The 25,641-nt window shown below is 40.7% G+C and overlaps 1 protein-coding gene across 30 annotated transcripts in view; it reads right to left on the bottom strand.

Annotated features, from left to right (window-relative positions):
- The window catches only part of LOC138746747 (protein TANC2-like), a 502,350-nt gene that overhangs the window by 68,610 nt on the left and 408,099 nt on the right, over nucleotides 1-25,641 (bottom strand). For all 30 annotated transcript variants that reach the window (XM_069905106.1, XM_069905108.1, XM_069905110.1 and 27 more), the window contains 4 exons: nucleotides 16,794-16,902; nucleotides 16,029-16,151; nucleotides 3,995-4,231; nucleotides 2,351-2,536 (listed from right to left, as the gene is read on the bottom strand). In XM_069905106.1, coding sequence (XP_069761207.1) covers nucleotides 2,351-2,536; nucleotides 3,995-4,231; nucleotides 16,029-16,151; nucleotides 16,794-16,902 — 655 coding nt within the window. The remainder of the gene's footprint in view (nucleotides 1-2,350; nucleotides 2,537-3,994; nucleotides 4,232-16,028; nucleotides 16,152-16,793; nucleotides 16,903-25,641) is intronic.

The following is a 25,641-nucleotide window of genomic DNA, read 5'->3' as shown; positions in this document are numbered from 1 at the left end:
CAGATGAAATTGACCTCAATGTTGCCTGGGATCGAATGTCTCAGTTATGAGGAAAGATCCTTCATAACAGGCTGGGTTTGTTTTCCTTGGACAGGGAAAGGTGTGTGACATCTGATAGAGCTGTACAAAATTATCTTGAGTTTCATTTGTTTTCAACTGAGTTATCTTATGCTCATCAATTTCCCTAGTCACATTCTATGGTTCCTTAGAAAGGATACTTCTAAAACGACTAGCGCCCAGCAGCACTAAATTCTACAGTGATGAAGTGCTTCAAGAGGCTGGTCATGGCCAGAATAAAACATACCTAAGTAAAGATCTGAACCCACTGCAATTCACCTATCGTCACAATGGCTCCACAGCAGATACAAGATCTCCACTCAACTCTGGATCACCTCGAAAACAGAAATTCATACAGACGACAGCTCGTCATCGACTACAGCTCGCCCTTCAATACCATTACTCCCTCACAGTGCGGGTCAAGAAGCTACAAACTCTAGGCCTCTGTACCCCCCTCTGCAATTGGATCCTCGACTTTCTCATTGGAAGATCACAGTTCAAATTGGAAACAATGGTTCCTCCTCACTGATCATCAACACAGGCGCACCCCAAGGATGTGGGCTTAGCCCACTGCTCTACTCATTATACACCCTTGACTGTGTGACCAGGCACAATTCCAAGGCCATCTACAAGTTTGCTGATGACATCACAGTTGTCAGTAGAATCACAGACAGTAATGAGGAAGCGAACAGGAGGGAGATGGATCAGCTCATTGAATGGTGTAACGACAACAACCTTGAGGTCAACGTCAGCAAAACCAAGGAGATGATTGTGGACTTCAGGAGGGAGTCAGGGGAACACGACCGAGTCCTCATCGAGGGCTCAGTAGTGGAGAGGGTCAAGAACTTCAAATTCCTAGGTGTTAACATCTCTGAGGATCTGTCCTGGAGCCTCCATGTTGATGCAATCACAAAGAAGGCTCGCCAGCGGCTATACTTTGTGAGGTGTCTGAAGCGGTTCGGTATGTCTCTGAAGACTCTTGTAAACTTCTTCAAGTGTACTGAGGAGAGCATTCTGGCTGGTTGCCCTCTTCACTCTGCTACCATCGGGGAGAAAGGTACAGGAACTTAAAGACGAGCACTCGGCGGCACAAGGACAGCTTCTTCCCCTCCGCATCAGATTCCTGAATAATCAATGAACCCAAGACATGGTCTCACTTTTCGTGTCCTGTTATTATTATTTTATTTTTTATAATAATGTCGTAAGATGGTCATAATATGAACATTTGCACTAAGACGCTGCCGCAAAACACCGAATTTCAGGACTTGTTCCTGACAATAAATCCGGATTCTGATAATGTTTGAAGTGCTATCGTCTGATGCATTTTAGCCAAAACACTGTGGATTTTTTGAAACCGTCTGAATAGGTAAATTTGCTCAGAAACTTTTATTATTATGAAGAGCAATATGAAGTAGGTCAAAGGTGAGATTCTGTTGATTTGTGGGTGGTTGCGATCCGGAATGCACTGCCTGAGAAGGTGGAGGAGACTTATAATCTTGCAACATCTGGAGATTGATTGAATCCACAAGTCATAGTAGGATGAGAAGCAAATTTTGTTAAATGGACTTGATATGGATAAGTATCTCATGGTCAGCACGGATGCTGTGAAGTTATTGGCTTGACTGCACTGTCTAGCTCCATGCGAAAAAACTCAGTGTGAAATTCTCTATCATCTCCAATTATTACCTGCACTATTTGTCTAACCTTCATTTGAATACACCTTTATTATTTCAATAAATCATTTTTTGTTGCCCCTTTGATCATGCCCCATTGAGATTTGCTTCCCCCTTCTTCCCTTTTCGATTATTAGCAGATTCTCTTTTGTTTCATTTTAGTACCTATTTCTGCAGTTGTTCAGTGGGATATGAATTTGGAAATCTGACTCCTCCCTACTGAAATGTTCAACCTGTATATGAACTACCTTTTCTTATCATTTATCATTGTGTCTGGCCAACCAATATGATTCCAGTCCTTGTGGACCACATCTTGTCTGGGCATATTTAAGTTAGCCTTGCTGCAGTTATTCTGATCATTTTCTATCTAGTTCCATAACCATTTTTATCTGGTGTTTATTCAGCCCATTTTCTTCAAGATTTCTCACAGAAATATTAAATTCCAAGTAATATATTTTTGAATGCTCATAAATCAACAAATTTTAAACAGTTAGTCAGAAAGCATAGATCTGTGGCTCTTTCCCCTGTGGAAGTGCAGCAGACACCTCTCTGTGTATAATATTTTCATACCCAGTTAGATTTTTTACTTCATAAAATAATTTCAAACACACGTTACACACCTCAGTGTATCCCATGCTTGCAGCAGCTATAAGCGCCTGTTGAACCGCATGGCTCTTCTTAAACACGCCCTGTTGTTCTCCTGCCAGTGTCCAATCTGCCTGGATCAGAAACTTAACAATTTCCAGGTGGCCACGAAGTGCTGCATGGACTAACGCACACTGCCCATTCTTATCCAAGTGGTCCACCTTGGGAGAAGAGCAAAGGAACCACTCAATCAGAATCACATCCCTCAATGAAATGGACAGTAAAACCTGTTATCCAGAATTCATGCAACTGGCAAAAAAAGGCAGAAAATAAGTAGGAAAGAAAAATACGAAAGTTTAAAATTGACGCCCCCAGCAGTTGGCTAATCCACGCAACACACAATCTCAAGCGACCAGCAAATACACTTATCCAGCAGCTACCAATCTCCGTCGTTGCCAGATACCAGAGGTTTTACTCTATTAGGAAGATTTAATTGAAGGCAAGGTTACTGTTCACCATCCTGTCAACTTTCTACATGAGCTCTATCGATGGTTGTTATAGAGCAGTGGTTTTCAAACTGCCCCAAACTCACATTCCATCTTATGCAATCCCCATGCCACCAGTGCTCTGTGATTGGTAAAGGATGGCTTAAGGTGGGAAGGGAAGGTTGAGAATCACTGCTCTCGACCCAATTGGTACTGAAATATTTTGCTTGAGAAAAATTGTTATTGGTCTATATCCTTTGGAGTTATGAGACCGTGCACATAATGAGTCAATTAGGGATGATTAAAACAGTGGTTTTCAAACTTTTTTCTTTCCACTCACATACCTCAAACAATCCCTTACTAATCACAAAGCACTTAAGGCATAGGGATTGCTTCAGGAGGAATGAAGAGTTTGGATGGGGAGGGGGGCAATTTGTAGAGCATTGGATCAGAGGTCCATCTACAGGACCATAAGAGAGGCAGAAAGGATCACTGGAGTCTCTCTCCACCCCCTCGATGTGATCTACCGGGATTGATGTCTGAAGAGGGTGCGCAAAATTGTTAAGGACCCCTCCCACCCCATACATTGCAATTCCAGCAACTCCCATCGGGAAAGAGATCCAGGAGTATCAGAGCTAGAACCACCAGGCTGAGAAACAGCTTCTTTCCACAAGCGGTGATACTGTTAAACCACTGATGAACTGCTCAAACTATCCCTCCAAGAATCTACTAGTATTTATTAATATTTGTTTATTTTTATACATATAACTGCAGATAAATTGCTAGTAAATATGTGTGCTATGTCTTTGCAGGTTTTTACACCAAGCAACCGTTTGTCCGGTTTGTGGTTTGCAATTGCAAGATAATAATAAACGAGTTTGAAGATTCAAATTTCCCTCAAAATAAAGGTTTCAATAGTTTCAGCCCAAAGACCTTTTGCCAGAGGTACATTAGAGTCATCAATACTGCAAGTCTAAATACTCTGGCACAGCTATCTGTGTAGAATCAGCTTTAATCACGATTATACATATAGAGGTTTGATGGAAAAGGGAAATGCAGGAAAAGTGTACTTGAATTTCACCTGGAATAAATGAAAATAACTTATGGCCAATCAACATGACAAAAACAGACTAGTTCTTAGAGTATAGATTGTTATAACATATTGAAGTTTGTTATTTACATTTTCAGACTTACCTTTGCCCGCTTTTTGGAGAGTAGGTGAACAACTGTGAGGTGTCCAGAAGTTGCTGCATATCCCAATGGAGTCAATCCGCTCTCTGAGCAGGCATCCACATTTGCACCAAACTCTAGCAGGAGCGCCACCATGTCCGAGTTACCAAGGTGGGCCTGAACGCAGAGTATTGGCGCGTTGTTCAAAACTTCAGTCCGGTAATTCACATTGGCACCACCCAAAATGAGCAATCGGCTCACCTATTCATTGGCAAGATTCTCAGTATTAGCTCGATGGTTAAAAAAAAGGATAATAATAAATCAGTATCATGACTTAGGATAGCGGCACCCTCACAATAACTGGGAGTGGTTGCTTTTGGGTGAGATCCTTTCCTCTCCAATCCCACCAGAATTAAATATGCTGTTAACACGGTGGCCTGGCCTTTGCTGCTCATATGCAATAGAAACGTAGCTTTAATAAGTTCACAGTATTTTCAATTGCATTTTTACTAAAGGATTAAAATTATTATAGTTTCTGAAAACGTGATGAATTTTCACACTTTAAATTCAATGACAGAGATATAGATAAACAAATATGCCAATTACTAACACAGCAATGTCATTATTCCAAATGTTCTATGTAACTACTGCCTGAAGTAAATAATTCAATAACTGGCCCAACTAATCGCCATCTCCAATGACAGGTTCTATAAATGAGCTCAAAGGAGAACAAAAGCTTATTATGCCAGGAACTGCGAATCGACGTGTAATTATCACTTATCTCGTTCATTGAAATGAACGTCAGTGATGAGCAAATGAAGCGCTGAATAATTCCTGTGTGATATCCTGGGTCTGAGATGACAAGCCTTCTTCACGTGAGGAAGTTATGGGTGAGAATGCTGCAGATTACATTATTGATGAGTGAAAGTAGGCTGACGAGTTGGCTATTGGTATTGATGGACAGGCTTGACTAAGATCGGGTAGATGGCAGTTGTTGCAGCTATGGGCAGCAGCTTGGATGCAGACTCCAGTACAGAGCATCTTTGGAATATTATCGGGGCCAGTAGTCTCTGCTGTATGGTCAACTTCCATTTTGATAGTCTGCATTATGTTATATAATTATGCGTTCAAATCCAAAACAAAACGTTGAAAGATCACAGCTCTCTGGTGTTGGGTCCAAATTCACAATTTGCCTACTAATGTTCACATTCTTATTTTATTTAAAGTCCATTATCAAAGAAAATATGCTCTGACTGGCACTGAAAGATGAGATTTAAGAGATTATTCAAACAGAAGGTCATTAGTTGAAGTTCCCTCAAAACAGCGCAAAATTCCAGTCTCAAGGTTGCTGTTCTGCCAGAGTTTTACAAAGATGTTTTAAAACTCATTCCCTGTCGGCATCTTTCTTTGGCTTGGCTTCGCGGACGAAGATTTATGGAGGGGGTAAAAAGTCCACGTCAGCTGCAGGCTCGTTTGTGGCTGACAAGTCCGATGCGGGACAGGCAGACACGATTGCAGCGGTTGCAGGGGAAAATTGGTGGGTTGGGGTTGGGTGTTGGGTTTTTCCTCCTTTGCCTTTTGTCAGTGAGGTGGGCTCTGCGGTCTTCTTCAAAGGAGGTTGCTGCCCACCAAACTGTGAGGCGCCAAGATGCACGGTTTGAGGCGTTATCAGCCCACTGGCGGTGGTCAATGTGGCAGGCACCAAGAGATTTCTTTAGGCAGTCCTTGTACCTTTTCTTTGGTGCACCTCTGTCACGGTGGCCAGTGGAGAGCTCGCCATATAACACGATCTTGGGAAGGCGATGGTCCTCCATTCTGGAGACGTGACCCATCCAGCGCAGCTGGATCTTCAGCAGCGTGGACTCGATGCTGTCGACCTCTGCCATCTCGAGTACTTCGACGTTAGGGATGAAAGCGCTCCAATGGATGTTGAGGATGGAGCGGAGACAACGCTGGTGGAAGCGTTCTAGGAGCCGTAGGTGGTGCCGGTAGAGGACCCATGATTCGGAGCCGAACAGGAGTGTGGGTATGACAACGGCTCTGTATACGCTTATCTTTGTGAGGTTTTTCAGTTGGTTGCTTTTCCAGACTCTTTTGTCATACTCAGGTGGAAATAACGTATCCCGTGGCTTGATGCTGAATCAATATTTATCTCTGACTTAACATAACTGAACCTGATTAACCAGTCTTCAACACATCAGTATTTGTGGGAGATTGCCATGCACAGAAATGGCTACAGTTTCCTGTGTTAAGAGAAAGATCACACTTCAGGAAGTACAGTACTTCACTGGTTGCAATGTGCTTTGGGACATTCCAAGGCTGTGAAAGATGCAAATATTTCCTTTTCACTGAATATATTCAGTACTCAATCTGCCATAACTCCTTAAAAGCATCAACAAAAAAGGACAATCCATTCACAGTGTAAAATTACATCAGGAAAGCAACTTTTAATGATTCCATTGTCCCAATTTACTTATTTTCTAATGCTAAAGGTACAGTACTTATTCAAGGTTCTGATGGAAAAAGAAAGCCTTCTGGAACAAATTTATTTTAAACAGTGTAAGTACAGTTTTTAATCTTCATGAAGGCTGTCTCAGACACTCTCTGGAGCACCCACCAGCTGGAATGCTCCGGCAACTCTCCAACAAGATCTCTGCCCAGGGAATTACGGAACTTGAATGGCATCTAATGTAGAATTCACATCAAAAGTGCAAGTGCAACTCATTCCAGAACATGCCTAGTTGAAATACAAAGTGATGCAAAACAACCTGAGTACAATCCTTCTTGCATTTAACTTCATTGTAATTTTGAGGCCATTATTGTTACCTGCACTGGCGTAGTTCCACTGAACTGCTAGGCTTAGTTTCCCTTCTCTTTTGTTTTTTGGATTTGTTTTATTTATTTGACTATTTTTGGGGGGGAGGCGTAATCTGGGAGCTGTCCTCAAGGCTGGCATTTATCACGTTGCCCTTAAGCACAGAGCTGCTAGGAAAGAATTTCCAGAATTCAAACCCAGAAAAAAATGAAGGAAGAGATATCTCCAAGCCTGGATGTACAGGACTTGGAGGGGATCTGTAGAGAGTGATGTTCCCATGTGCACACTGTCCATGTCTGTTTGGGTAGTAAATGTTGCAGGTTGGAGCGCTACCATCTCTGGGTGAATCAGTGCAGTTCCTTTAGTAAATGGTAAACACTGCTGTACCTGAGAATTGGCAGATAAAGATCCTGTGATCCAGGATACTTCACTTGTTAAATCTGCTATATGAATGAGTCAGAAGTTAGATTTTAATGTGTGTCCTTTTGTTGTTAATACTAAGGGATTCCAAATGTTCACAATGCTATTTAAAATCTGGCATGTTAACAATGAGCAATTCAATAATATATTGAAATAATCAGTTTGGGAGATTGCTTCATTCAGCATCTGCTGCCACAGCAAGGACCATCCAGTGGCCAGCCCCTTCAATTCCACTTCCCAAAGAACACTACAGCATGGAAACAGGTCCTTTGGCCTTGTTAGTCTGTGCAGAACTATTATCCTGCCTAGTCCCACTGACTGGCACCAAAATAATTTCTGAGAGCAATGAAAAATATGAAGCATATTATTAACATAATTAAAACACCTTTCAATTTTTCATATATTTTAACAATAGGGCATGGTAAAAGCCTCCTCTGGCCTATGAAATTCATGCTGCCCAATTACACCCAATTAACCCTCTACATTTTGGACGGTGAGAGGTCAACGGAACACCTAGAGGAATCCCACGCAGGTGTAGTAGAACACGTTAGGCAATCTCACTACACTGTGCAGACTGGCCCACCTCTGACCCTGTGTGCCTCCCTAACTCCTCCCCGTAAGATTCCCAATAGAGGCTCTAGTCTCCTCCCTCCATACCAGCCTTGGATCTGAGCCACCAGCATGTAAAGGCATGCCTGGCATTTCAGGATATTAAGGCCTTTAATCACTCGCTTCTTGTCTGCTTGTGGTTATTTATAAAATATTTTTTTCTCAACTTACCACTTGGCTGAATAAACAAACTTTAGTTCTTCCCAGCTCTTTTATTAAGCAGTAACAACTTCTGCCAGAAATCCCTAGCCTGTGTGTGCCACGCAGTTTGCCATATTTGCTGGTGAGCCTGTTCACTGTTGTTTTGCTGAGACTGGCTACCACTAAATATCCAGGAATTGAAACGCAACAGATCACTGGCCCATTACGATGGAGGGTGGCAAGAGCAAGGGTAAAGAGGAAGGAGGTTCAGTTCTGCTTTAGTTGCAATGTGAAAAGCAGCATTAGATTTTAACCTTCTATTAGGACCTGCCAAAGGTTCATCCATACTTAGGTCAGTTTACACTGTCAACATTTGGACAGCTGCATTACTGGCCTGGGATACAAATTTCACCTCCTTTCAATTTGGAATTGTCCTTGATTTTGTAGTAAATGTCTTGCCTAGGATTAAGCTGATCAACTCCAGAATTCTTGACTCTCCAGAAACTTGCCTTCTTCTGTGTCAGGCTGAAGTTAAAAATGAACTTTCAATGGCATTAAGATTTTTGTGGCAGTGTTTCAGGCAGAGCGTTTTATGTCTGTGTTATTATATATAACCTGCTTGCGTTTACTTCTGATGGTCATCTTAAAGTCGATTTTGAAATTACACAGTAAAAATCAGGGATGTCCATAACAATTGGGGAAAAAAGGCACACCACGGTGGTGGAATTGTGCATTTCTTTAAACTAAATGATGCAGATAGGGTTCAGCTGGGGGAATTTGTAAATGTAAAGAGAAAGAACAACATGTGGGACATCATTGGGGTGCCACGATTAGTGTAGCAGTTAATGCAACGCTATTGCAGCACCAGCGATCGAGACTGGGGTTCGAATCATACTCCGTCTGTAAGGAATTTGTACGTTCCCCGCATGTCAGCGTGGGTTTTCCCCCAGGGCTCCAGTTGCCTCCTACCTTTCAAAACTTGCCGGGAGTTTAAAATTAAATTGAAAAAAAAATTAGACATACAGAACTATAACAGGCCCTTTCGGCCCACAAGCCCATGCTGCCAAATTACACTCAATTAACCTACAACCCCAGTACGTTTCCTGGGGAAAACCCACGCAGAACATACAACTTCTTACAGACAGCTAAGGATTATGGGTCAGTTGGGTGTAATTGGGTGGCACGGGTTTGTGGGCCGAAAGGGGCTCGTACCGTGCTGGATGTCTGAAAAAAGGCAATGATCACCAGAATGTGACAGGAGCAGAAAATACATGCAAAAGAATGCATTTTCTACCAAAAGTTACAAACAACTTTACAACATCTCTCTTCAAATATACACTGCATTTACAAAAAGTTAGAAGAATTGATGGCATTAAAAGGAATAAATGTATTGGAACTAATACCATTGAAATGGCTTGGTTGTAGAGTGTCAAAGGTTGGGATCTCAATATTCTTGGGTTAGTAGGGTCAGAAGAATATGGAAAAAAGAAAGGAACTTGACTTGACTCTATTATACAGAAAGGGAGCTGTGATCTTGGCTTAGAACATCAAGGTATTCAATCATTTTAGGTGGAGATAAGCCACTATTTTAGCTGTAACGTACAGGAGCCCAAGCATCAACAAAATAGCATAAAAGATCACATACAAGGTCAGTCGTGGCAGATATTTGAGGAAATATTTCATAATTCTCAACTGTGAGAAATATTGAAACTATGAGGAAGATCTATCAGTGCCAAACGAAGGATGTTAAAGATGTTGTCAAAAAGAAAAACAACCAACTGAAAAACCTCACAAAGATTAGCGTATGCAGAGCCGTTGTCATACCCACACTCCTGTTTGGCTCTGAATCATGGGTACTCTACCGGCATCACCTACGGCTCCTAGAAAGCTTCCATCAGCGCTGTCTCCGCTCCATCCTCAACATTCATTAGAGCGACTTCATCCCTAACATCGAAGTACTTGAGATGGCAGAGGCCGACAGCATCGAATCCACGCTGCTGAAGATCCAACTGCGCTGGGTGGGTCACGTCTCCAGAATGGAGGACCATTGCCTTCCCAAGATCGTGTAATCTGGCGAGCTCTCCACTGGCCACGTGACAGAGGTGCACCAAAGAAGAGGTACAAGGACTGCCTAAAGAAATCTCTTGGTGCCTGCCCCATTGACCACTGCCAGTGGGCTGATCTCGCCTCCAACCGTGCATCTTGGCGCCTCACAGTTCGGCGGGCAGAAACCTCCTTTGAAGAAGACCGCAGAGCCCACCTCACTGACAAAAGACAAAGGAGGTAAAACCCAACACCCAACCCCAACCCACCAATTTTCCCCTGCAACCGCTGCAACCGTGTCTGCCTGTCCCGCATCGGACTTGTCAGCCACAAACGAGCCTGCAGCTGACGTGGACATTTACCCCCTCCATAAATCTTCGTCTGTGAAGCCAAGACAAAGAGACATTGTGAACATTATTCATACACCAGAAGATTGGAAGATTTTAGAAATTATCAAAGGGTATTAAAAATGTAAGAATATAAATTAATAATTGATGAGGGCTTAAAAGAATAATACTTCACTGACCGTTTATTTAATTTAATTTGGAAGAATCAGATTGGCAAAGATGTAATGCTTGGGTCAGCTTCTTAACGTTCTAGAGCTGTGGAACTAATCATTGAATTTTTTTAGACATCGACATGAGTACATGCCAGAATTATTTATCAATCTCATAGTAAAAGATCCTTAGTTACTTTGCTAAGGAGAAATTTGGGTTTTTTAATCTGATTGTGGATGTTTTCTCATCTTGAAGTCTGTTTACCTTCTTTGAAAATATATTCAGAAACTTGGCCTCCATCACTATTTGCATTGGGAAATTCCACAAATTGACTAGGTTCTCTTCGAAATCTCTCATCATTTCAATCCGAAAAGCCTTATCTATGGCCCAAGATCGAATGGGCTGAATCATTCCACTCTACTCCCAACCTACCCCCCCTGCGCTAGGAAAACCCTCCGCCTCAGGCCCAACACACACATACAGTTCGTCCAGCCCCACCAACTTGTATGTTCCATTAAGGTCTTCTCACATTCTTCTAAACGTAAATGCTCCTCAGACTAGGCTCCCTCCATCAATCTTGGTGAACCTTGCCTCATCCCTCTGATAATTGAAAGTTTTATAAACCAACAAATGTTGGAAAAAAAATAAAGAACAAAAAGATAATGAAGATAAACTATTAAGGAACGCTACCGCAGTAGTAGTGACTGCAAGTATACATAAAGGAAGTCAGCCAAAGTAATACAAGTCTCTTGGGACGGCAAGGTTGGCATAACGGTAAGTGCAACACCTTTACACTGCCAGCGAATGGGACCGGGGTTCGAATCCAGTGCTGTCTGTGAGGAGTTTATACATTCTCCCTGTGTCTGCGTGGTTTTCGTCCAGTTTCCTCCCACTTTGTAGGTTAATTGGGTGTAATTTGATAGCATGGGTTCGTGGGCTGAAGTGGTCTGTTATCATGCTTTATGCTTATGTCTACAATTTAGAGAATGCAACTGGGAAATCAAAAGTGTGATTTCGGTTTTAATTTCTATTTTGCTATCTCTGTACGTGACTTTGATTAGATATTTTGAATCTCTACACTTCAGTTGACGGTAAACACCGGCAGATTCCTTAGGGCACAAGCACATCTCAGGTGCTCACAATTAGACAAATTGGTTGTCATCAAAGATTGATTCTGGAAGTAACCCAGTGGATTGGAAACCTGAAAATGTAATGCCTTTATTCAAGACATGAATGGGAGTAGCTTAGCCTGACATCTGCCATTCAGAAACAGCTGATTCCATTATTGAGGAAAGAACAGCAAAACAAATTGGAAATTCACCACAAAAACCAACATGATTTTATGAAAGGGAGTCGTGTTTGACAAAATTATCTAAGTTTTTTGGGGGATTATGGCGACACCCAAGAGACTACAGATGCTGGAATCTGAAGCACGAAAATCAGACCGATGGAGGAATTCAGTCGGTCAAGCAGCATCAGTGAGAGAAAAAGAATGGCCAAAGTTTTAAATAGGCCAGTGAGAATAATTCTGTGTACAAAGCGAACATGTAGATTAGCAGAAGGCATTTGATAAAGTGCTGTGTAAAGGTTACTGCATAAGTTGGGAACAATCTAGCATTTGGAGGAATATTTTAGCATCAATAATGGATTGCAAAGCTCATAGGAAATGAACAAGAGTCCTTGAGCCAAATTTGCTAACAATACAACAATAGGTAGGAAAACAAGTGGTGAGGGGATACAGACAGTCTGCAAGGAATAAAGATAGATTAAGCAAAGGAGCAAAATATTGGCAGATGGAGCACAATGTGGGGGGAAAAGGAGGATATTGTCCAACTGGCCCAGGACTGAAACATTTACTTCCCATGGATGCTGTGTGATCTACTGAGCTTATCCAGTACACTTTAAAATTTAGATATGCAGCACTTCGGCCCACAAGCCTGTGCTGCCCGATTACACCCAATTAACCTACAACCCCTGGAATGCTCTGAACTGTGGGAGGAAGCCAGTGACCCCGGGGAAAACCCACACAGACACAGGGAGTCAGTACCGGATTCAAACCCCATTCCCAATCTCTGACACTCTAACCAAGATGCACCAACCACTGTGTTAACGTGCCACCCTCTACACTAACCGTGCCACCCTTTGTGAATTGTTTAACTGGAAAGAGACTCCAGAATATGTTGGTGCAGGAAGATTTGGGTTTCCTCATACATGGTATTGAGAATGTTAGCATGTAAGTACAGCAAGTAATTGGGAAAGCATGTTGAATGTTGGCCTTTCTTGCAAAAGCAATGGTGTAGAAGTGTATTAAAGGTTTGCTTTGCTTGCACTGGGTATGATTGTGTATTTAAATTTTAGTCTGTGTATCTAATAAGGGATTATACTTACAATATAAGCAATTCGAAGAAGGATCACCCACCAGATTGATTTCAAATGACAACAGGTTGAGTCAAGATCCTGAATATATATTAATTTAAATTTAGACGTACATCTTGGTAACAGGCCCTTTTGACCCACAAGCCCGTGTTGCCCAATTACACCCAATTTACCTACAACCACAGTCTGCTTTTTTGAATGGTGGGAGGAAACCAGAGCACCCAGAAGAAACCCTCACAGACACGGAGAGAATGTACAAACTCCTTACAGACAGTGCTGGGATCAAACCCCAGCCGATGACATGGTAACAACATTGCACTAACCACTACACTAACCCTGCCTCCCTTTAGAGCTTCAGAAAAATGAGAGGTGATCTTACCAAAGCAAATTAGATAGTGAAAGGCTGTTTTCTGTCAGGGGCTAATTTAGAAATTGTGAAGCGGTTAGCGCAACGCCAGTGATCAGGACCAGGGATAGAATCCAGTGCTGTCTGTAAGGAATTTGTTCATTCTCCCTTTTTCTGTGTGGGTTTTCCCCAGGGACTCTGGTTTCCTCCCACTGTTCAAAACGTACTTGGGTGTAAATTGGGTGGCATGGGATCGTGGGCTGAAATGGCCTCCTACCGTTAAATTTAAATACACAAAACAGTCTGCATGCCTGAGAGCTGTCCTCCACTTATTCAAGTCTGAAATACACTGATTTGAGAACTGTGGAGAAGTGATGGGAAAGTGGAGTTAAGGCCAAGATCAGACCAACCATGTTCTTGATGAATGCAGGGGTACACTTGAGTGGGCAAATAGATTACTCCTGTTCTCATTTCTTATATTTCTAAATTAAACTGCTGCAGAACTTGGAATTGTAAAGTCATTATGAAACATCCCCACAGCTCAAGGTGCTTGGATTTTATTTTAACGAGTGGGCCAATATCTGTGTTGTACATCAGAGCGTAACTTTCGAATGAAATGGAGTACTGAATACATCTAAGATATGCTGAAACATTGAATGGTGATTTTAGAGAAAATAACTTGAAGGGTACTGAGCTAGACGACATGGTAAGGGAAATGAAGAGGCAGAACTGCATTCTGGTTGAAACATGCTCTGTTAATCCTTGCATTGCTTGATGATATTAAAGGAAAGAATTTGCACTCAACCAATTATATATGCAATAAATTCCAATTATCCAGAATTCAAGCAACCAGCAGCCTCAAGCAACCGGCAAAAATATTGTGGACTATAAATAGGTTAAAAATATGAACATTTAAAATCAGCGGTCCCCTAGCGATTAGTTCGCCATTCCATACAACACACAATCTCAAGCCACTGGCAAATTTACTTATCTGGCATTGACCCATCCCTAAAAGTGCTGGATACTGGGGTTTTACTGTAATTTAATAGAATTTCAAAACATATTCTTTGAAGACTTGTGGCTAGTGGTGTTCAGCAGGGATCAATGCTGGATCTGCTGTGGTTTGTCATATGTACTAATAACTTGACTAGTAAGTTTGCGGATGACTAGTAAGTTTGGTGAATGGAAGAAAGTTTGGGGGAGATGTCAGAGGTTTTTTTACTCAGAGAGTGGTGGGTGCCTAGAAAGCATTACCAGGGTGGTGGTAGAGTCTGGTACCTTAAGGCACATTCAAAAGACTCTTAGATAGGGTCATGAATGTACAAAAAAAATAGAAGGTTAGGGCGTGATGGATGAAAAGTTAGATTGTTGTTAAGTGAGTTTCCATAGGTCGGCACAACATCATGGCTGAAAGGGCCTGTCCTGTGCTGTAATGTTCTATAGTGGTAAAGTGGACAGTGAAGAAGCTTCCTAAGATTACAATAGGAAATAGGTGAAAAGGAAAAGTGGGTTAAACAGGGCAGGTTTTACATCATAAATAGTGGAGTCCTGGGGAGTGTTGTGGAACAAAAAGGTTTGGGGGTCCATAAAAGTGGTGAAGGTGTTTGTCACAATTGCCTTCATCGATCAGAGCAATAAAATGCAGGGCAGGGAGGTCATGATACAACTGTACAGGTGAGACTGCACGGAGAATTGTGTACAGTTTTACCCACCCAGCTATAAAAAAGGCAACATTAAGCTGGAGTGTTAAAAAGGTTCATAAGAATGTTGCTGGGACTGGGACCGCTTGAATGACAAGGAGAGGCTGGATAAATCAACTTTTTACCTTGGAATATAGGAAGCGAAGGTGGTGAAGGAACTTAACAGAGATGTATACAATCGTGAGGGGCATAGATTAGGTAAATAATTATCGACTTTTACCCAAAGTTGATGAATGTATACTAGATGGCATAGAGTTAAGGTGAGAGTCGAAATATTTAAAAGGAACCCAAGGCCCTTCTTCACACATCAGTGACAAGGTGAATTATATTCTATTCATCCAAAATGTTTGATCTTAAAAAAATAAGGCCCATCATATTAATAACTCAAAGTCACTGTGATCCTTGATGCAGGTTTTTAAATAGGATGAGCTTTTCACAGGGGGAAAGCGTAAGGCGTGGTTTGAATTGCCATTGGAGGTCAGCGTAAAAATAAAAAGTAAAATATGGAACTGGCATTAAAAACACAAATCTTCGAACAGGAGAGGGTGCAAAATATGAGAAAGTGCCGGGGAAGAAAACCATAGCTAGTTATAGCAACACTTGAAAATATAATGCTGGAGAGTTCGCTCCATTTTATATTCAGTTGGCACTGGAGACCAAGGTAAGAAATTGGGTGCTACGAATTTCTAAGATGGTTAATCTGCCGAAAAGGATACATTTTGAGGCCTTTTTTTTTCTGTTGTTTGTCGCAAAATAATTTGTGACATGCACATAAAAAATTCTGCCTTCTAGGCTTACTAAATCACTGCTATGCACTTAATTACAGAGCTGAGAATAACAAACCTCAAAGATAATTAGCACCACGTTTTGAATAATTTCAGTTATGATTTGTTTCACTCAATCATAAAATAATTTCCAAATAAGTTGTTTTATGGGGTATAATTATTATTATTGCAGAAATAATGTTTCTTGTTTTAAAAAACCGTTATCAATAAAACCAAGGACATTCAAAGGCAGCAGAAAAGTGGACAACTTAACTTGGAATTCCTCTAGCTTCTGTTCAAATCGAAATCATACCCCTCTCAAATTTATCCCTTGATTGCGGTTTTACCTTGATGTTTGGAGTGTATAAATTACGTAAAGATGCTAATGTGGTGGACAGTCCTTCTGTACCGGAAGATATCCACAACCCTTGCAGAATTGACGACGAGACACCAATCTTTTTGCTCAGACCCTAAAAAAGGAATGAGATACTGTGAATATATTTATCGCCATTGTACAACTAAAAATGTGGACAAAATTACTCTTAGTGGTAGATCATAATCAAGATGTCACTAAAGTAAATAATTAAAATTGCATGATACTAATCAGGAATAATACTTTTTCTCTCATCTCTGATATCACCCAAGATCAGAATCTTCTGGTTCATGAAATAGAAGTTCTCATTTGAATGCACCAGTCAAACATCATAAGAGAGAATGAATGATTTGGTGGAATGAGATTTGAGTTTTAATATTGCAGGAACTAAATGTTAAAGATTTAGTGCTGAGTTATTCATTGTTTCTGGCCTTTTGTACGGTGCTTTATTCTATGCAATGGCACATCTTGGATTTGCAATATTTCCTGCCCTAATTGCAGTAAGAGAAAGAATGTGGAAGGAGTTAAAGAATGGAACAGGATGGAAAGGAAAATATGTCATCCTTAATATCAGTTTGTGTCACACTGAGCAGTGTGTATCAGAGGATGGTGTTGCAAAGTTTAAATCGGCCATTGCAAAGATTTATCGAGACAGCCGTTGAATGTTGAATTGAGTTAGCTCTCTTTCATGTGATGCAAATATAATATTGTTCAATATATTTAATAAATATTCAAATACCTTAAAAATATGAGCTTTAAGAATGTGGTGTCCCAGTTCAATGGTCTGTTGGCGGTTCAGTTTGCCTTCTTGTCGCGAAAACCAAAATGCCAGCAATGTATGGCCACTCCTGACAGAACAACACAACTGATTTTAGAATCATATTCTGGAGTTAACTGTACATTCATAACGAGCGTGCACATTTACTTCCATGTATTTCTGCTTCCAGATACAAGTGCACAGAAGACAAAAGAAACATTTCAACGATAAGGTTCACATCCTCAGGATCTCTTGAAGTATTTACAGACAACAAACCACTTTGTGAAGTTCATTCCTTGATTTAATTTTGGACAAAAAGCAGCCAATCTGCACAGAGCAACATCTCTTGTAAAACTCTGTGCGTGGCAATCTCTGCGGGATAGAAGGAAGATAATGAGCAGATACATGTGAACGAACTTCTCGAGACACTTCAAAAAAGATTCCGTGCAGGTGAAATGTGGCTTAACCAGAAGATTACTGCAAGAGTGTGTGTTCATTTTCAAACCTTCTACCATACAGCTAGGCATTTTGGAGCAGGCAATACTTAAAACATGGTTTAAGTATTAAATATTAAATAAAACTCATTCTCTTTCCAAATTCGATCAGGACGCAACTTCCCAGAATGATTTTCAGCTTTTTGACCCAATATACAACAGTTCCCCTTTACTCACTGAATTATTTGCCCTGAAATTATGCCATTTAACAGGCCAAAGTTGAGACTACATTCTTTGCCAGATTGCTCTCCAATGCTCTGAAAGTCTCACAAATTTCTCTGCACACCAATCATTGAGCTTTTTTATATATTTTCTGGGACCTTTCTAATTCAAACCTTATTTCAAAAGTGGATTTGTCTATATCCAAAGTTCCCTTTTGCTTAACAGCATGGAGACACTTCTTCAATTTCTCTCAGAAATGGGATGGCTCTGTTATTCTAGCACCAGTGACTCGGGTTTGAAACTGCTTTATCTGTAAGGAGGTTGTATATTTTCTCTTATCTGTGTGGGTTTATTCCAGGTGTTCTGGCTTCTTCACACTATCCAAAGACATAAAAGGAAATCAGGAAAGAGGTATCGGTGCCACAAGACTCACGTACCCAGGTTCAGGAACAGCTGCTATCCATCCACCATCAGACTCCTCAACGACACACTCAATCAAGGACTTATTTAAGGGCTCTTACTTGTGCACTTTACTGATTTTTTAAATTTTCTCTGTATTGCATAGTTGTTCACATGTATATGTTGTGTACAGTTTATTTTTTGTTCTATCAATAAGTGGTTATTCTGCCTCACTGGCAGGTAAAAGAATCTCAGGGTTGTATACGATATCATGTGTGTACTCTGACAAAAAATCCGTAAACCGGAAATCTGAATTGATCACATGGGTGTTTTTGGACAGCGTGGGCTCACGAGGTGGAAGGGCTGTTAACATATTGCGTCTCTAAATTAAATCTAGAGCATAGAACAGCACAGTACAGACCCCTCAGCCCAAAATGTTATACTGACCAAGATAAACCTACTCAACAAACTACACCTTTTCTACCTCACAAGCATTACCCTCTATTTTCTTGCACGTGCCTGTCTTTTAAATGTTTCCCATTATACCAGCCTCCACCACCTCCCCGGCACCCACAACTCTCTGAGTAAAAAAAAACTTTCCCCTGGCATTTTCCATAAAATTTCCTCCCCTCACCTTAAACGGATGTCCTCTGGTATTTGCTACTATCGCCCCAGAAAAAAGGTGTTGGCCGTCCACCCCCCCCCCCCCCCTTATCTATATCCCTCATAAGTTACTTCTCATCCTTCTTGGCTCCAAGGAGAGAAGTCCTAGATCTGTTAACCTTGCCTCCTAAGACACTTTTTCCATTCCAGGCAACTTTCTGGTAAATCTGCTCTGAACCTTCTCCAAACTTTCCACATCCTTCCTGGAATGAGGCGACCAGAACTGTACGTAATATTCCAAGTGTGTTTGAGCCAGTTTCAGGAGGGCTGCAACATTACCTTATGGTTCTTGAATTCAATTCTCCGACTAATGAAGGCCAGGATACCATAAAGCCTTCTTCAAGTTTATATATTATCCGATTGTATCAGTACAACCCGACAAGTGTTCTCCGGCCCATGTGCAAAACAATGCAAACACACATTATGACAGATTATGTGATATTTTATTGTATATAGATATGTTTTAAAGGAGATTAACTGTGGTGTTTTTGTTTTAAGTTAGGTCGCACACAGATACAAACATTTCAAAACAGATCTCATTTAAAATGCTGGAGCCCTGCTCAAGCCAGACGGTCCAGGCTCCGAGTGCTTTTGCAAAAATTTTGAAGGATGCCTATAAGGACTTCACAAGCAGGTGTTAATTGGACGTGCTGTGGAGTCATGGATTATTGTTTTGGAAAACAACAGATGAACGAACTCGGAAGATTAGGTCCGGTGTTGCAGCCCGTTTGAATGCAGTTTGCTGTTATAAGAGTTCATGTGGTTTTCTCTGAGAGGGAGGGAGGGAGGAGGGGGGGGGGGGGAGAAAGAATTCAGTTCTACAGTTCAGCAGCAGCAGCTGGGACTGGAACAGGACAAGCTGGCAAACTTACAGAAAACCCCCATTTTGAAGACAGATTGTGAGTGCTTAGTTCAGCCTGGCCAAGCCCTTGTGGTCCATACAAGAAGAGAGGACTGGCTGTATAATGCTTCACTTGAAATAAGGGAAACAAAAAGGAACTTTGTAGTGACCTGAAAGAAAGAGGTTATCATCTGGAAAACCCTGATGGGGCAGGTTTCTTCGGCAAGACACTGAAGTGGCTAATCGGAAGGAATCAGTTGTGGGTGTCCAACGAGCAACAAATCTCTCTCTGGAAACTGACAAGAACCTTCCTGACCAGTAACCATTTACCTTTCAAGCACCAAAGCCTGGTGAAATTCATCAATGTTAAATTCTGTGCACAGTATAAGAATTGCCTGCAACCAATGAACTTGGAGGAGTGATATTGGACTGTGAAACAAATAACTTCTCTGAACTTATACACACATTACATACATGTGTGCTTAGAATTAGAAGGGGGTTAAGCTAATAGTAATAAGTTAAAGTTTGATCCTGTTTTCATGTTTAAACATAATTAAAAGTAACTTTTGTTTAAGTAAATCATTTGTCTTGGTGAATTTCTATTGCTGCTGGGTTTTGGAGACCTCTGGGCTCATAACAACATAAAGCCATAACACACATACAGACAAACATATGCACAGAACCTATATACAGTAAATCCATTTTCCATAATTCAAGCAACTGACAGCCTCAAGCAACCGGCAAAAAAATTGCAGAAAATATGGTAGGTAAAAAGAATTTGCATGCCTGTTCACCTATCATGCAACATGCAATCTTAAGCAACCAGAAAATTCACTTATCCGGCATTTACCAATCCCCATAGGTGCCAGATACTAGAGGTTTTACTGTACATACATTAAAATTAATATAGTTATTCTTAACTACCCTATAAACCTGAACGACAACCTTAAAAGATCCATGGTTTTGGACCTGCAGAGTTTGTGTCTAGTTACTTTATCTTACTGACATCTGTTTAGGTAACTTGGTGCTACACCTGATCAAGTGCTGCTTTGACCCTTAATCCATTTGCTCTCCCACATTCACATCTTGAAGATGTGTACAGCTGAGAGTCTTTGGCTAACTGATGTAAAGCATCGATGAACAGCAAGATAATTGAGTCAAGTTTATTGTCACCTGATTGTACAAATGCAACCTGACGAAACAGCGCTCTCTGGTCCTCGGTGCAAAACACGCAGACACACAACCAGACATAACACACATACAGACAAACTATACATATGTAGGACAAGTATTTAATCTACACAAATAAATAAATATTGTTTCATGAATATGAGGGTCTCCGATGGCTTGCGTGAGCTGTTGACAGGGGTTAGATTTTAACAATTTCAATCACAGATATCAACAGCATTTTCAGGCTATAAACTGTATGTTCCAAGGAAAGACAAAATTGTTTCAGCGACACCACTAACAAGTTAAATTCTGTCTTGCATTACAAATGCGTAGGAAGCATGAAGATCTGCAATTTGTCAACAAATTGTAAACTTGGGTATGATGAAATATTTATTATACCTTGAATATAGTTTTTCAATGCTATGGGTAAGCAAAAAAAGTCAAACTGCAGTTTTAATTATCTTTAAACATGAAAACAGGATCAAACTTTAACTTAATACTAATAACTTAACCCCTTTCTAATTCTAAGCGCACATGTATGTTATGTGTATGAGTTCAGAAAAGTTCTTTGACTCACAGTCCAATCTCACTTCTCACTCCTCCAAGTTCATTAGTTGCAGTTAATTAAGTAGAACCTGTGTTGTTAAACACTGTTTAGCACCTAATATTTCAATTGGTATAGGTGAATCCATCTCCTAATTTTATCTAATGACTTGTTAGGTGGTGTTTAACATTCCGCATTCCTTTTGTATAAATATTAACACTGTTTGAACTATTATGTCAAACAAAAGAAATAAACATAGAGCATTACAGCGCAGGACCACCACAATGTTTGCGCCAACTATGAAGCCGATTTAATACTACTCCCATCTGCCTGAACTTGGTCTACTCCCTCCATCCTTTGCCTGTTCGAGTGTCTGTCTAAATGGGTCTTAATCATTCCTATCATATCTGGGTCCACCACCTTCTCTGGCTCCTAGCCCTTTATATAAAAAGAACTTGCCTTGCAAATCTCCTTTAAAGTCCCCCAACTAACCCCCCCCCTCCTCCCAACCTACATCTTTCCCATATCATCTATGTATGCCCACTAGTATTTGATATTTTCTACCTTGGGAAATAGACTGACCGCCTTCTCTATCTGTGCCTCATCACCTTATTGACTTCCACCAGGTCTCCCCTCAACCTCTTATGCTCCACTGAAAACAACCCAGGTTTGTCCAACCTCTCCTTATAGCTAATCCTCACTAATCCCAACAACATTCTGGTGAACCTCCTCTGCACCCTCTCCAAAACTTCCATATCCTTCCTGTAATGCAGTGACTAGAATGACATGTAAAACTAAACTTTGGCCTTACCAAAGGTGCATCATGACTTCAATCCTTTTTATCCTCAACCATCCTAATTTATGAAGGCAAACATGCTGAACACCTTTTTCTTCATGTCAACTATTTATATTGACCCTTTCAGGGAGCTACAGACTTGCCACTCAAGATCCCTCTTGGGATCAATGCACCGAAGGGTCCTGAAGTTGACTGCAATCTTTCCTCTTACATTTGACCTCCCAAAGTACAAGACCACACACTTGTCCAGATTAAAATCAATCTGCTATTTCTCTGTCCATATTTCCAACTGAGCTGTATCCTTTAAACAGCTCAGCCAATTCTCATCTTGTCTGTCAAGTACTAATCAGCATTCCTACATTTTCATCCCAATCGTTTATATACAAACACCCAGTCAGAATTACGCCCCCTTCATCCTCCACCTTCTATGGCTAAGTTAATTTTGAAGCCAATCTACCAAATGTCCTTGAATCCCATGATCCAAAAAATGATTGGATTCACATTGTGCCATTCACCTCACTTTCAGAATGCATCCAAGGGCTTGGCCAACAATAACTTTTGAAATGCTGCAATACTGAAAATCTGGCAGGCAATTTGCTGCAAGATCACATAAATGGCAAAATGACAATGGATCAAGCGTTTTTTCAGGCATTTTTAACTTTTCATAATATATTCTCTTGACCAGGTCCATGGATAAATCTGTATGAACTAGCTGGCAGATGAGTATAAAACCAATTCCGGAAAACGGGAACACAGAGTATAGTCCCTGAAAACAGAGACATGGGACCAAAAGGTCAAGGGGTAATTTCCCCTGCTCCTTTTAAACCATTTCATCAAAGAGCTGACAGAGTGCAATTCAAAAGTCCAGACTTCCAACACGATAGTAGTCCTTCAGTTCTACACTAGGTGTCAGTACGTACAGTACTCAAATTACTTCAATGAGATTTGAACCTAGAATCTTCTGCTTCAGTGCGGAAGTCGCTTCCACCAACATTTCACAGGTCACCTTGTTGGCCATTTTGTAAACTTTCAAATGGGAATGAAATCTCCAACTCAATCTTCCGATGCAAAAAAAAGATTTTGTTTTAATACCTTTCTTCAACATTACACAGCTGCACAGCTTCATCATTTATTGTGAGAAGTATATTTTCAGCCACCAAAGTCGTACATTTAGCAGTCAAAGAAAAATGCACAAGACATTTTTATTGTAAATATTTAAAGTGGCAGAAAGCTTATTCATTTAAACAGCTTTTAAATTTGCTCAAAGTCATGATAAAAGTGGGTATTTGTGCACGGTCAGAACTTCCGCAGATAGGTGATTAAAATATTATTTTTTGCAACATTCCTGCAACGTGTGGGAACTTCTGGTGTATCAGAGGAATTCTCAGAAAATTGTCCCATTATATACATTAATCTTTAGACATTTTGAGACAGATCTTGAATCTCATCCTGAGCCACCAACATTGTTAATAAATCCATGCTGATAAGGTGTGTTCAGATGGGTAACAATCTCCTTGAAATAAAACTCTTGATTTGGTGTAATACATACCATATATTTTGGCGTTTAAGTCGACCCCCATTTTTCATCCTCATTTGAAAGGTTTTATGGTATATTTGGCATATATCATTTTCTGGCTGCTTGAGTTTGCCTGTTGACCATTGTATATGTTGACCTCCACCAAAGCTTGCAATGCCCGAGATGCACCATTGACTAGCGTATACATTGACCCCAAAAGATCGTGTGGATTGATCTGCTGGGCGTTGTCTGGAGGTAATGGCTACTGTGAAGGGTCCATATTGACATAATGCAGCATGTGACAAAAATACAAAGCGAGTTTTAAGTTGAAAGTGATAGAAATGGCCAAGAAATCCAACAGCTGTGTTGCTGCAAGAAAATTTGATGTAGATGAGAATTTGATAAGAGATTGGAGGAACAAAGAAGAGACTTTAAGAAAAATACCATAAAGGCAATGTTCGTTGAGAAAAGGAATCTACCAAAAGATCTTGATTATCAAGTTGTAAGTTTTAAGCAGTTTATTATATGGAACCGGCAGAAACACCAGTTTGCATTGGCCAATATCGGAAACATGGATGACACCCTCATGAAAGATATAGAAAATATATCAACAAATTGGAGAGAGTGCTCGAATGTTGCCAGGCTTACAGGACCTAATTTATAGGGAAAGGTTAAATAAGTTAATCTTTATTTTTTGGAGCGTAGGAGGTTGAGAGGGGATTTTATTTAAAATTATTAGGGATCTACAAAAAGTTGATGTGGAGAGGTTTTTTCCTTTAAGAAAGGCTGAGATACAAATGAGACGGCACAAGTTGAGAGTTAGGGGGCAAAAGTTTAGAGGAAACATGAGAGGGGACTTCTTTAGAGAGTGGTGGGTATGTGGAATGAGTTTCCAGACAAAGTGGCGGAGGCAGGCTCGATATTATCATTTAAAGAGAAATTGGATATGTATATGGACGGGAAAGGAATGGAGGGTTATAGGCTGAGTGTAGGTCAGTGGGGTTAGGCGGGGGGAAATGTTCGGCATAGACTAGAAAAGCCGAGTTGGCCTATTTCTGTGCTGTAATTTTTATCTGGTTAAATGGATTTGCTTGCCACCATCTTTGCTTCAGGCAATGATAGCAAGAGTGATTTTGAAGGGTTCTAAATGTGTTGTTATTTTTAGACAATGATAGAGATTTTGAAGGGTTCAAATTGTGTTGATGTTTTCAATGAAAATATGTGGCAGTCAGGTTTTTTTTTCAAGGGTGGATTTATATGCCAGATCAGCACAGATTGGATTTCGAGCTGAATTTAAGGTCTGTCAAAAATATATCCGGTAAACAGGCTGACCCCCATTTTTTGAGGTTTCATGACTTGACTTGCATGCCAAAATATACAGTAATCAAGTCTTCCTCAATTCTCTTTCCCCCACTTTTCTGAATCACACCTTGGTTTCACAATTAGGAAAATCACCAGGCAACATGATGTTCAATTTAGGTTAAATCTATCAACAGAGTTTACAAATGACAAAAACATCTGAGCCAAAATGGTGCATTTTTGGTGGTTTCAATAATTTCAACTGATGAGTGCTTTAGTGCAGCAACTCTTCAGGACCTTGAAATTGACCTGATACACCACGCCACCCCCTCAATGTTCAAATGTAAAGCTCTAGAGAAAATATCATCTGGTTTGAATGGTTTGTGTTTTGGCATTTTGAGATCGTGAAAAGAGGTAGTGCTGGCATTTTTGAGAAGCATTAGAATGGATAAGTCACCAAGGCCTGACAGGTTATCTCCTAGGTTATTGAAAGAGGCAGCTGAGGAGATTGCTGGAGCATTGACATTTTTGACAAGATCTTTGCATCACTGAGGTACTACTGAGGAGATTGAGGTACATCATTGAGGTACTACTGAGGAGATTGAGGTACATCATTGAGGTACTACTGAGGAGATTGAGGTACATCATTGAGGTACTACTGAGGAGGTTGAGGTACATCATTGAGGTACTACTGAGGAGTTTGAGGTACATCACTGAGGTACTACAGAGGAGATTGAGGTACATCATTGAGGTACTACTGAGGAAGTTGAGGTACATCACTGAGGTACTACTGAGGAGATTGCTGGAGCAATGACATTTTTGACAAGATCTTTGCATCACTGACGTACTATTGAGGAGATTGAGGTACGTCACTGAGGTACTATTGAGGAAGTTGAGGTACATCACTGAGGTACTACTGAGGAGATTGCTGGAGCATTGACTTTTT

This window comes from Narcine bancroftii, chromosome 12 (assembly GCF_036971445.1).
Source record: "Narcine bancroftii isolate sNarBan1 chromosome 12, sNarBan1.hap1, whole genome shotgun sequence".
Taxonomy (NCBI): Eukaryota; Metazoa; Chordata; class Chondrichthyes; order Torpediniformes; family Narcinidae; genus Narcine; species Narcine bancroftii.
The sequence above is the reverse complement of the archived record's forward strand: the minus strand, read 5'-3'. Positions and strand labels throughout refer to the sequence as shown.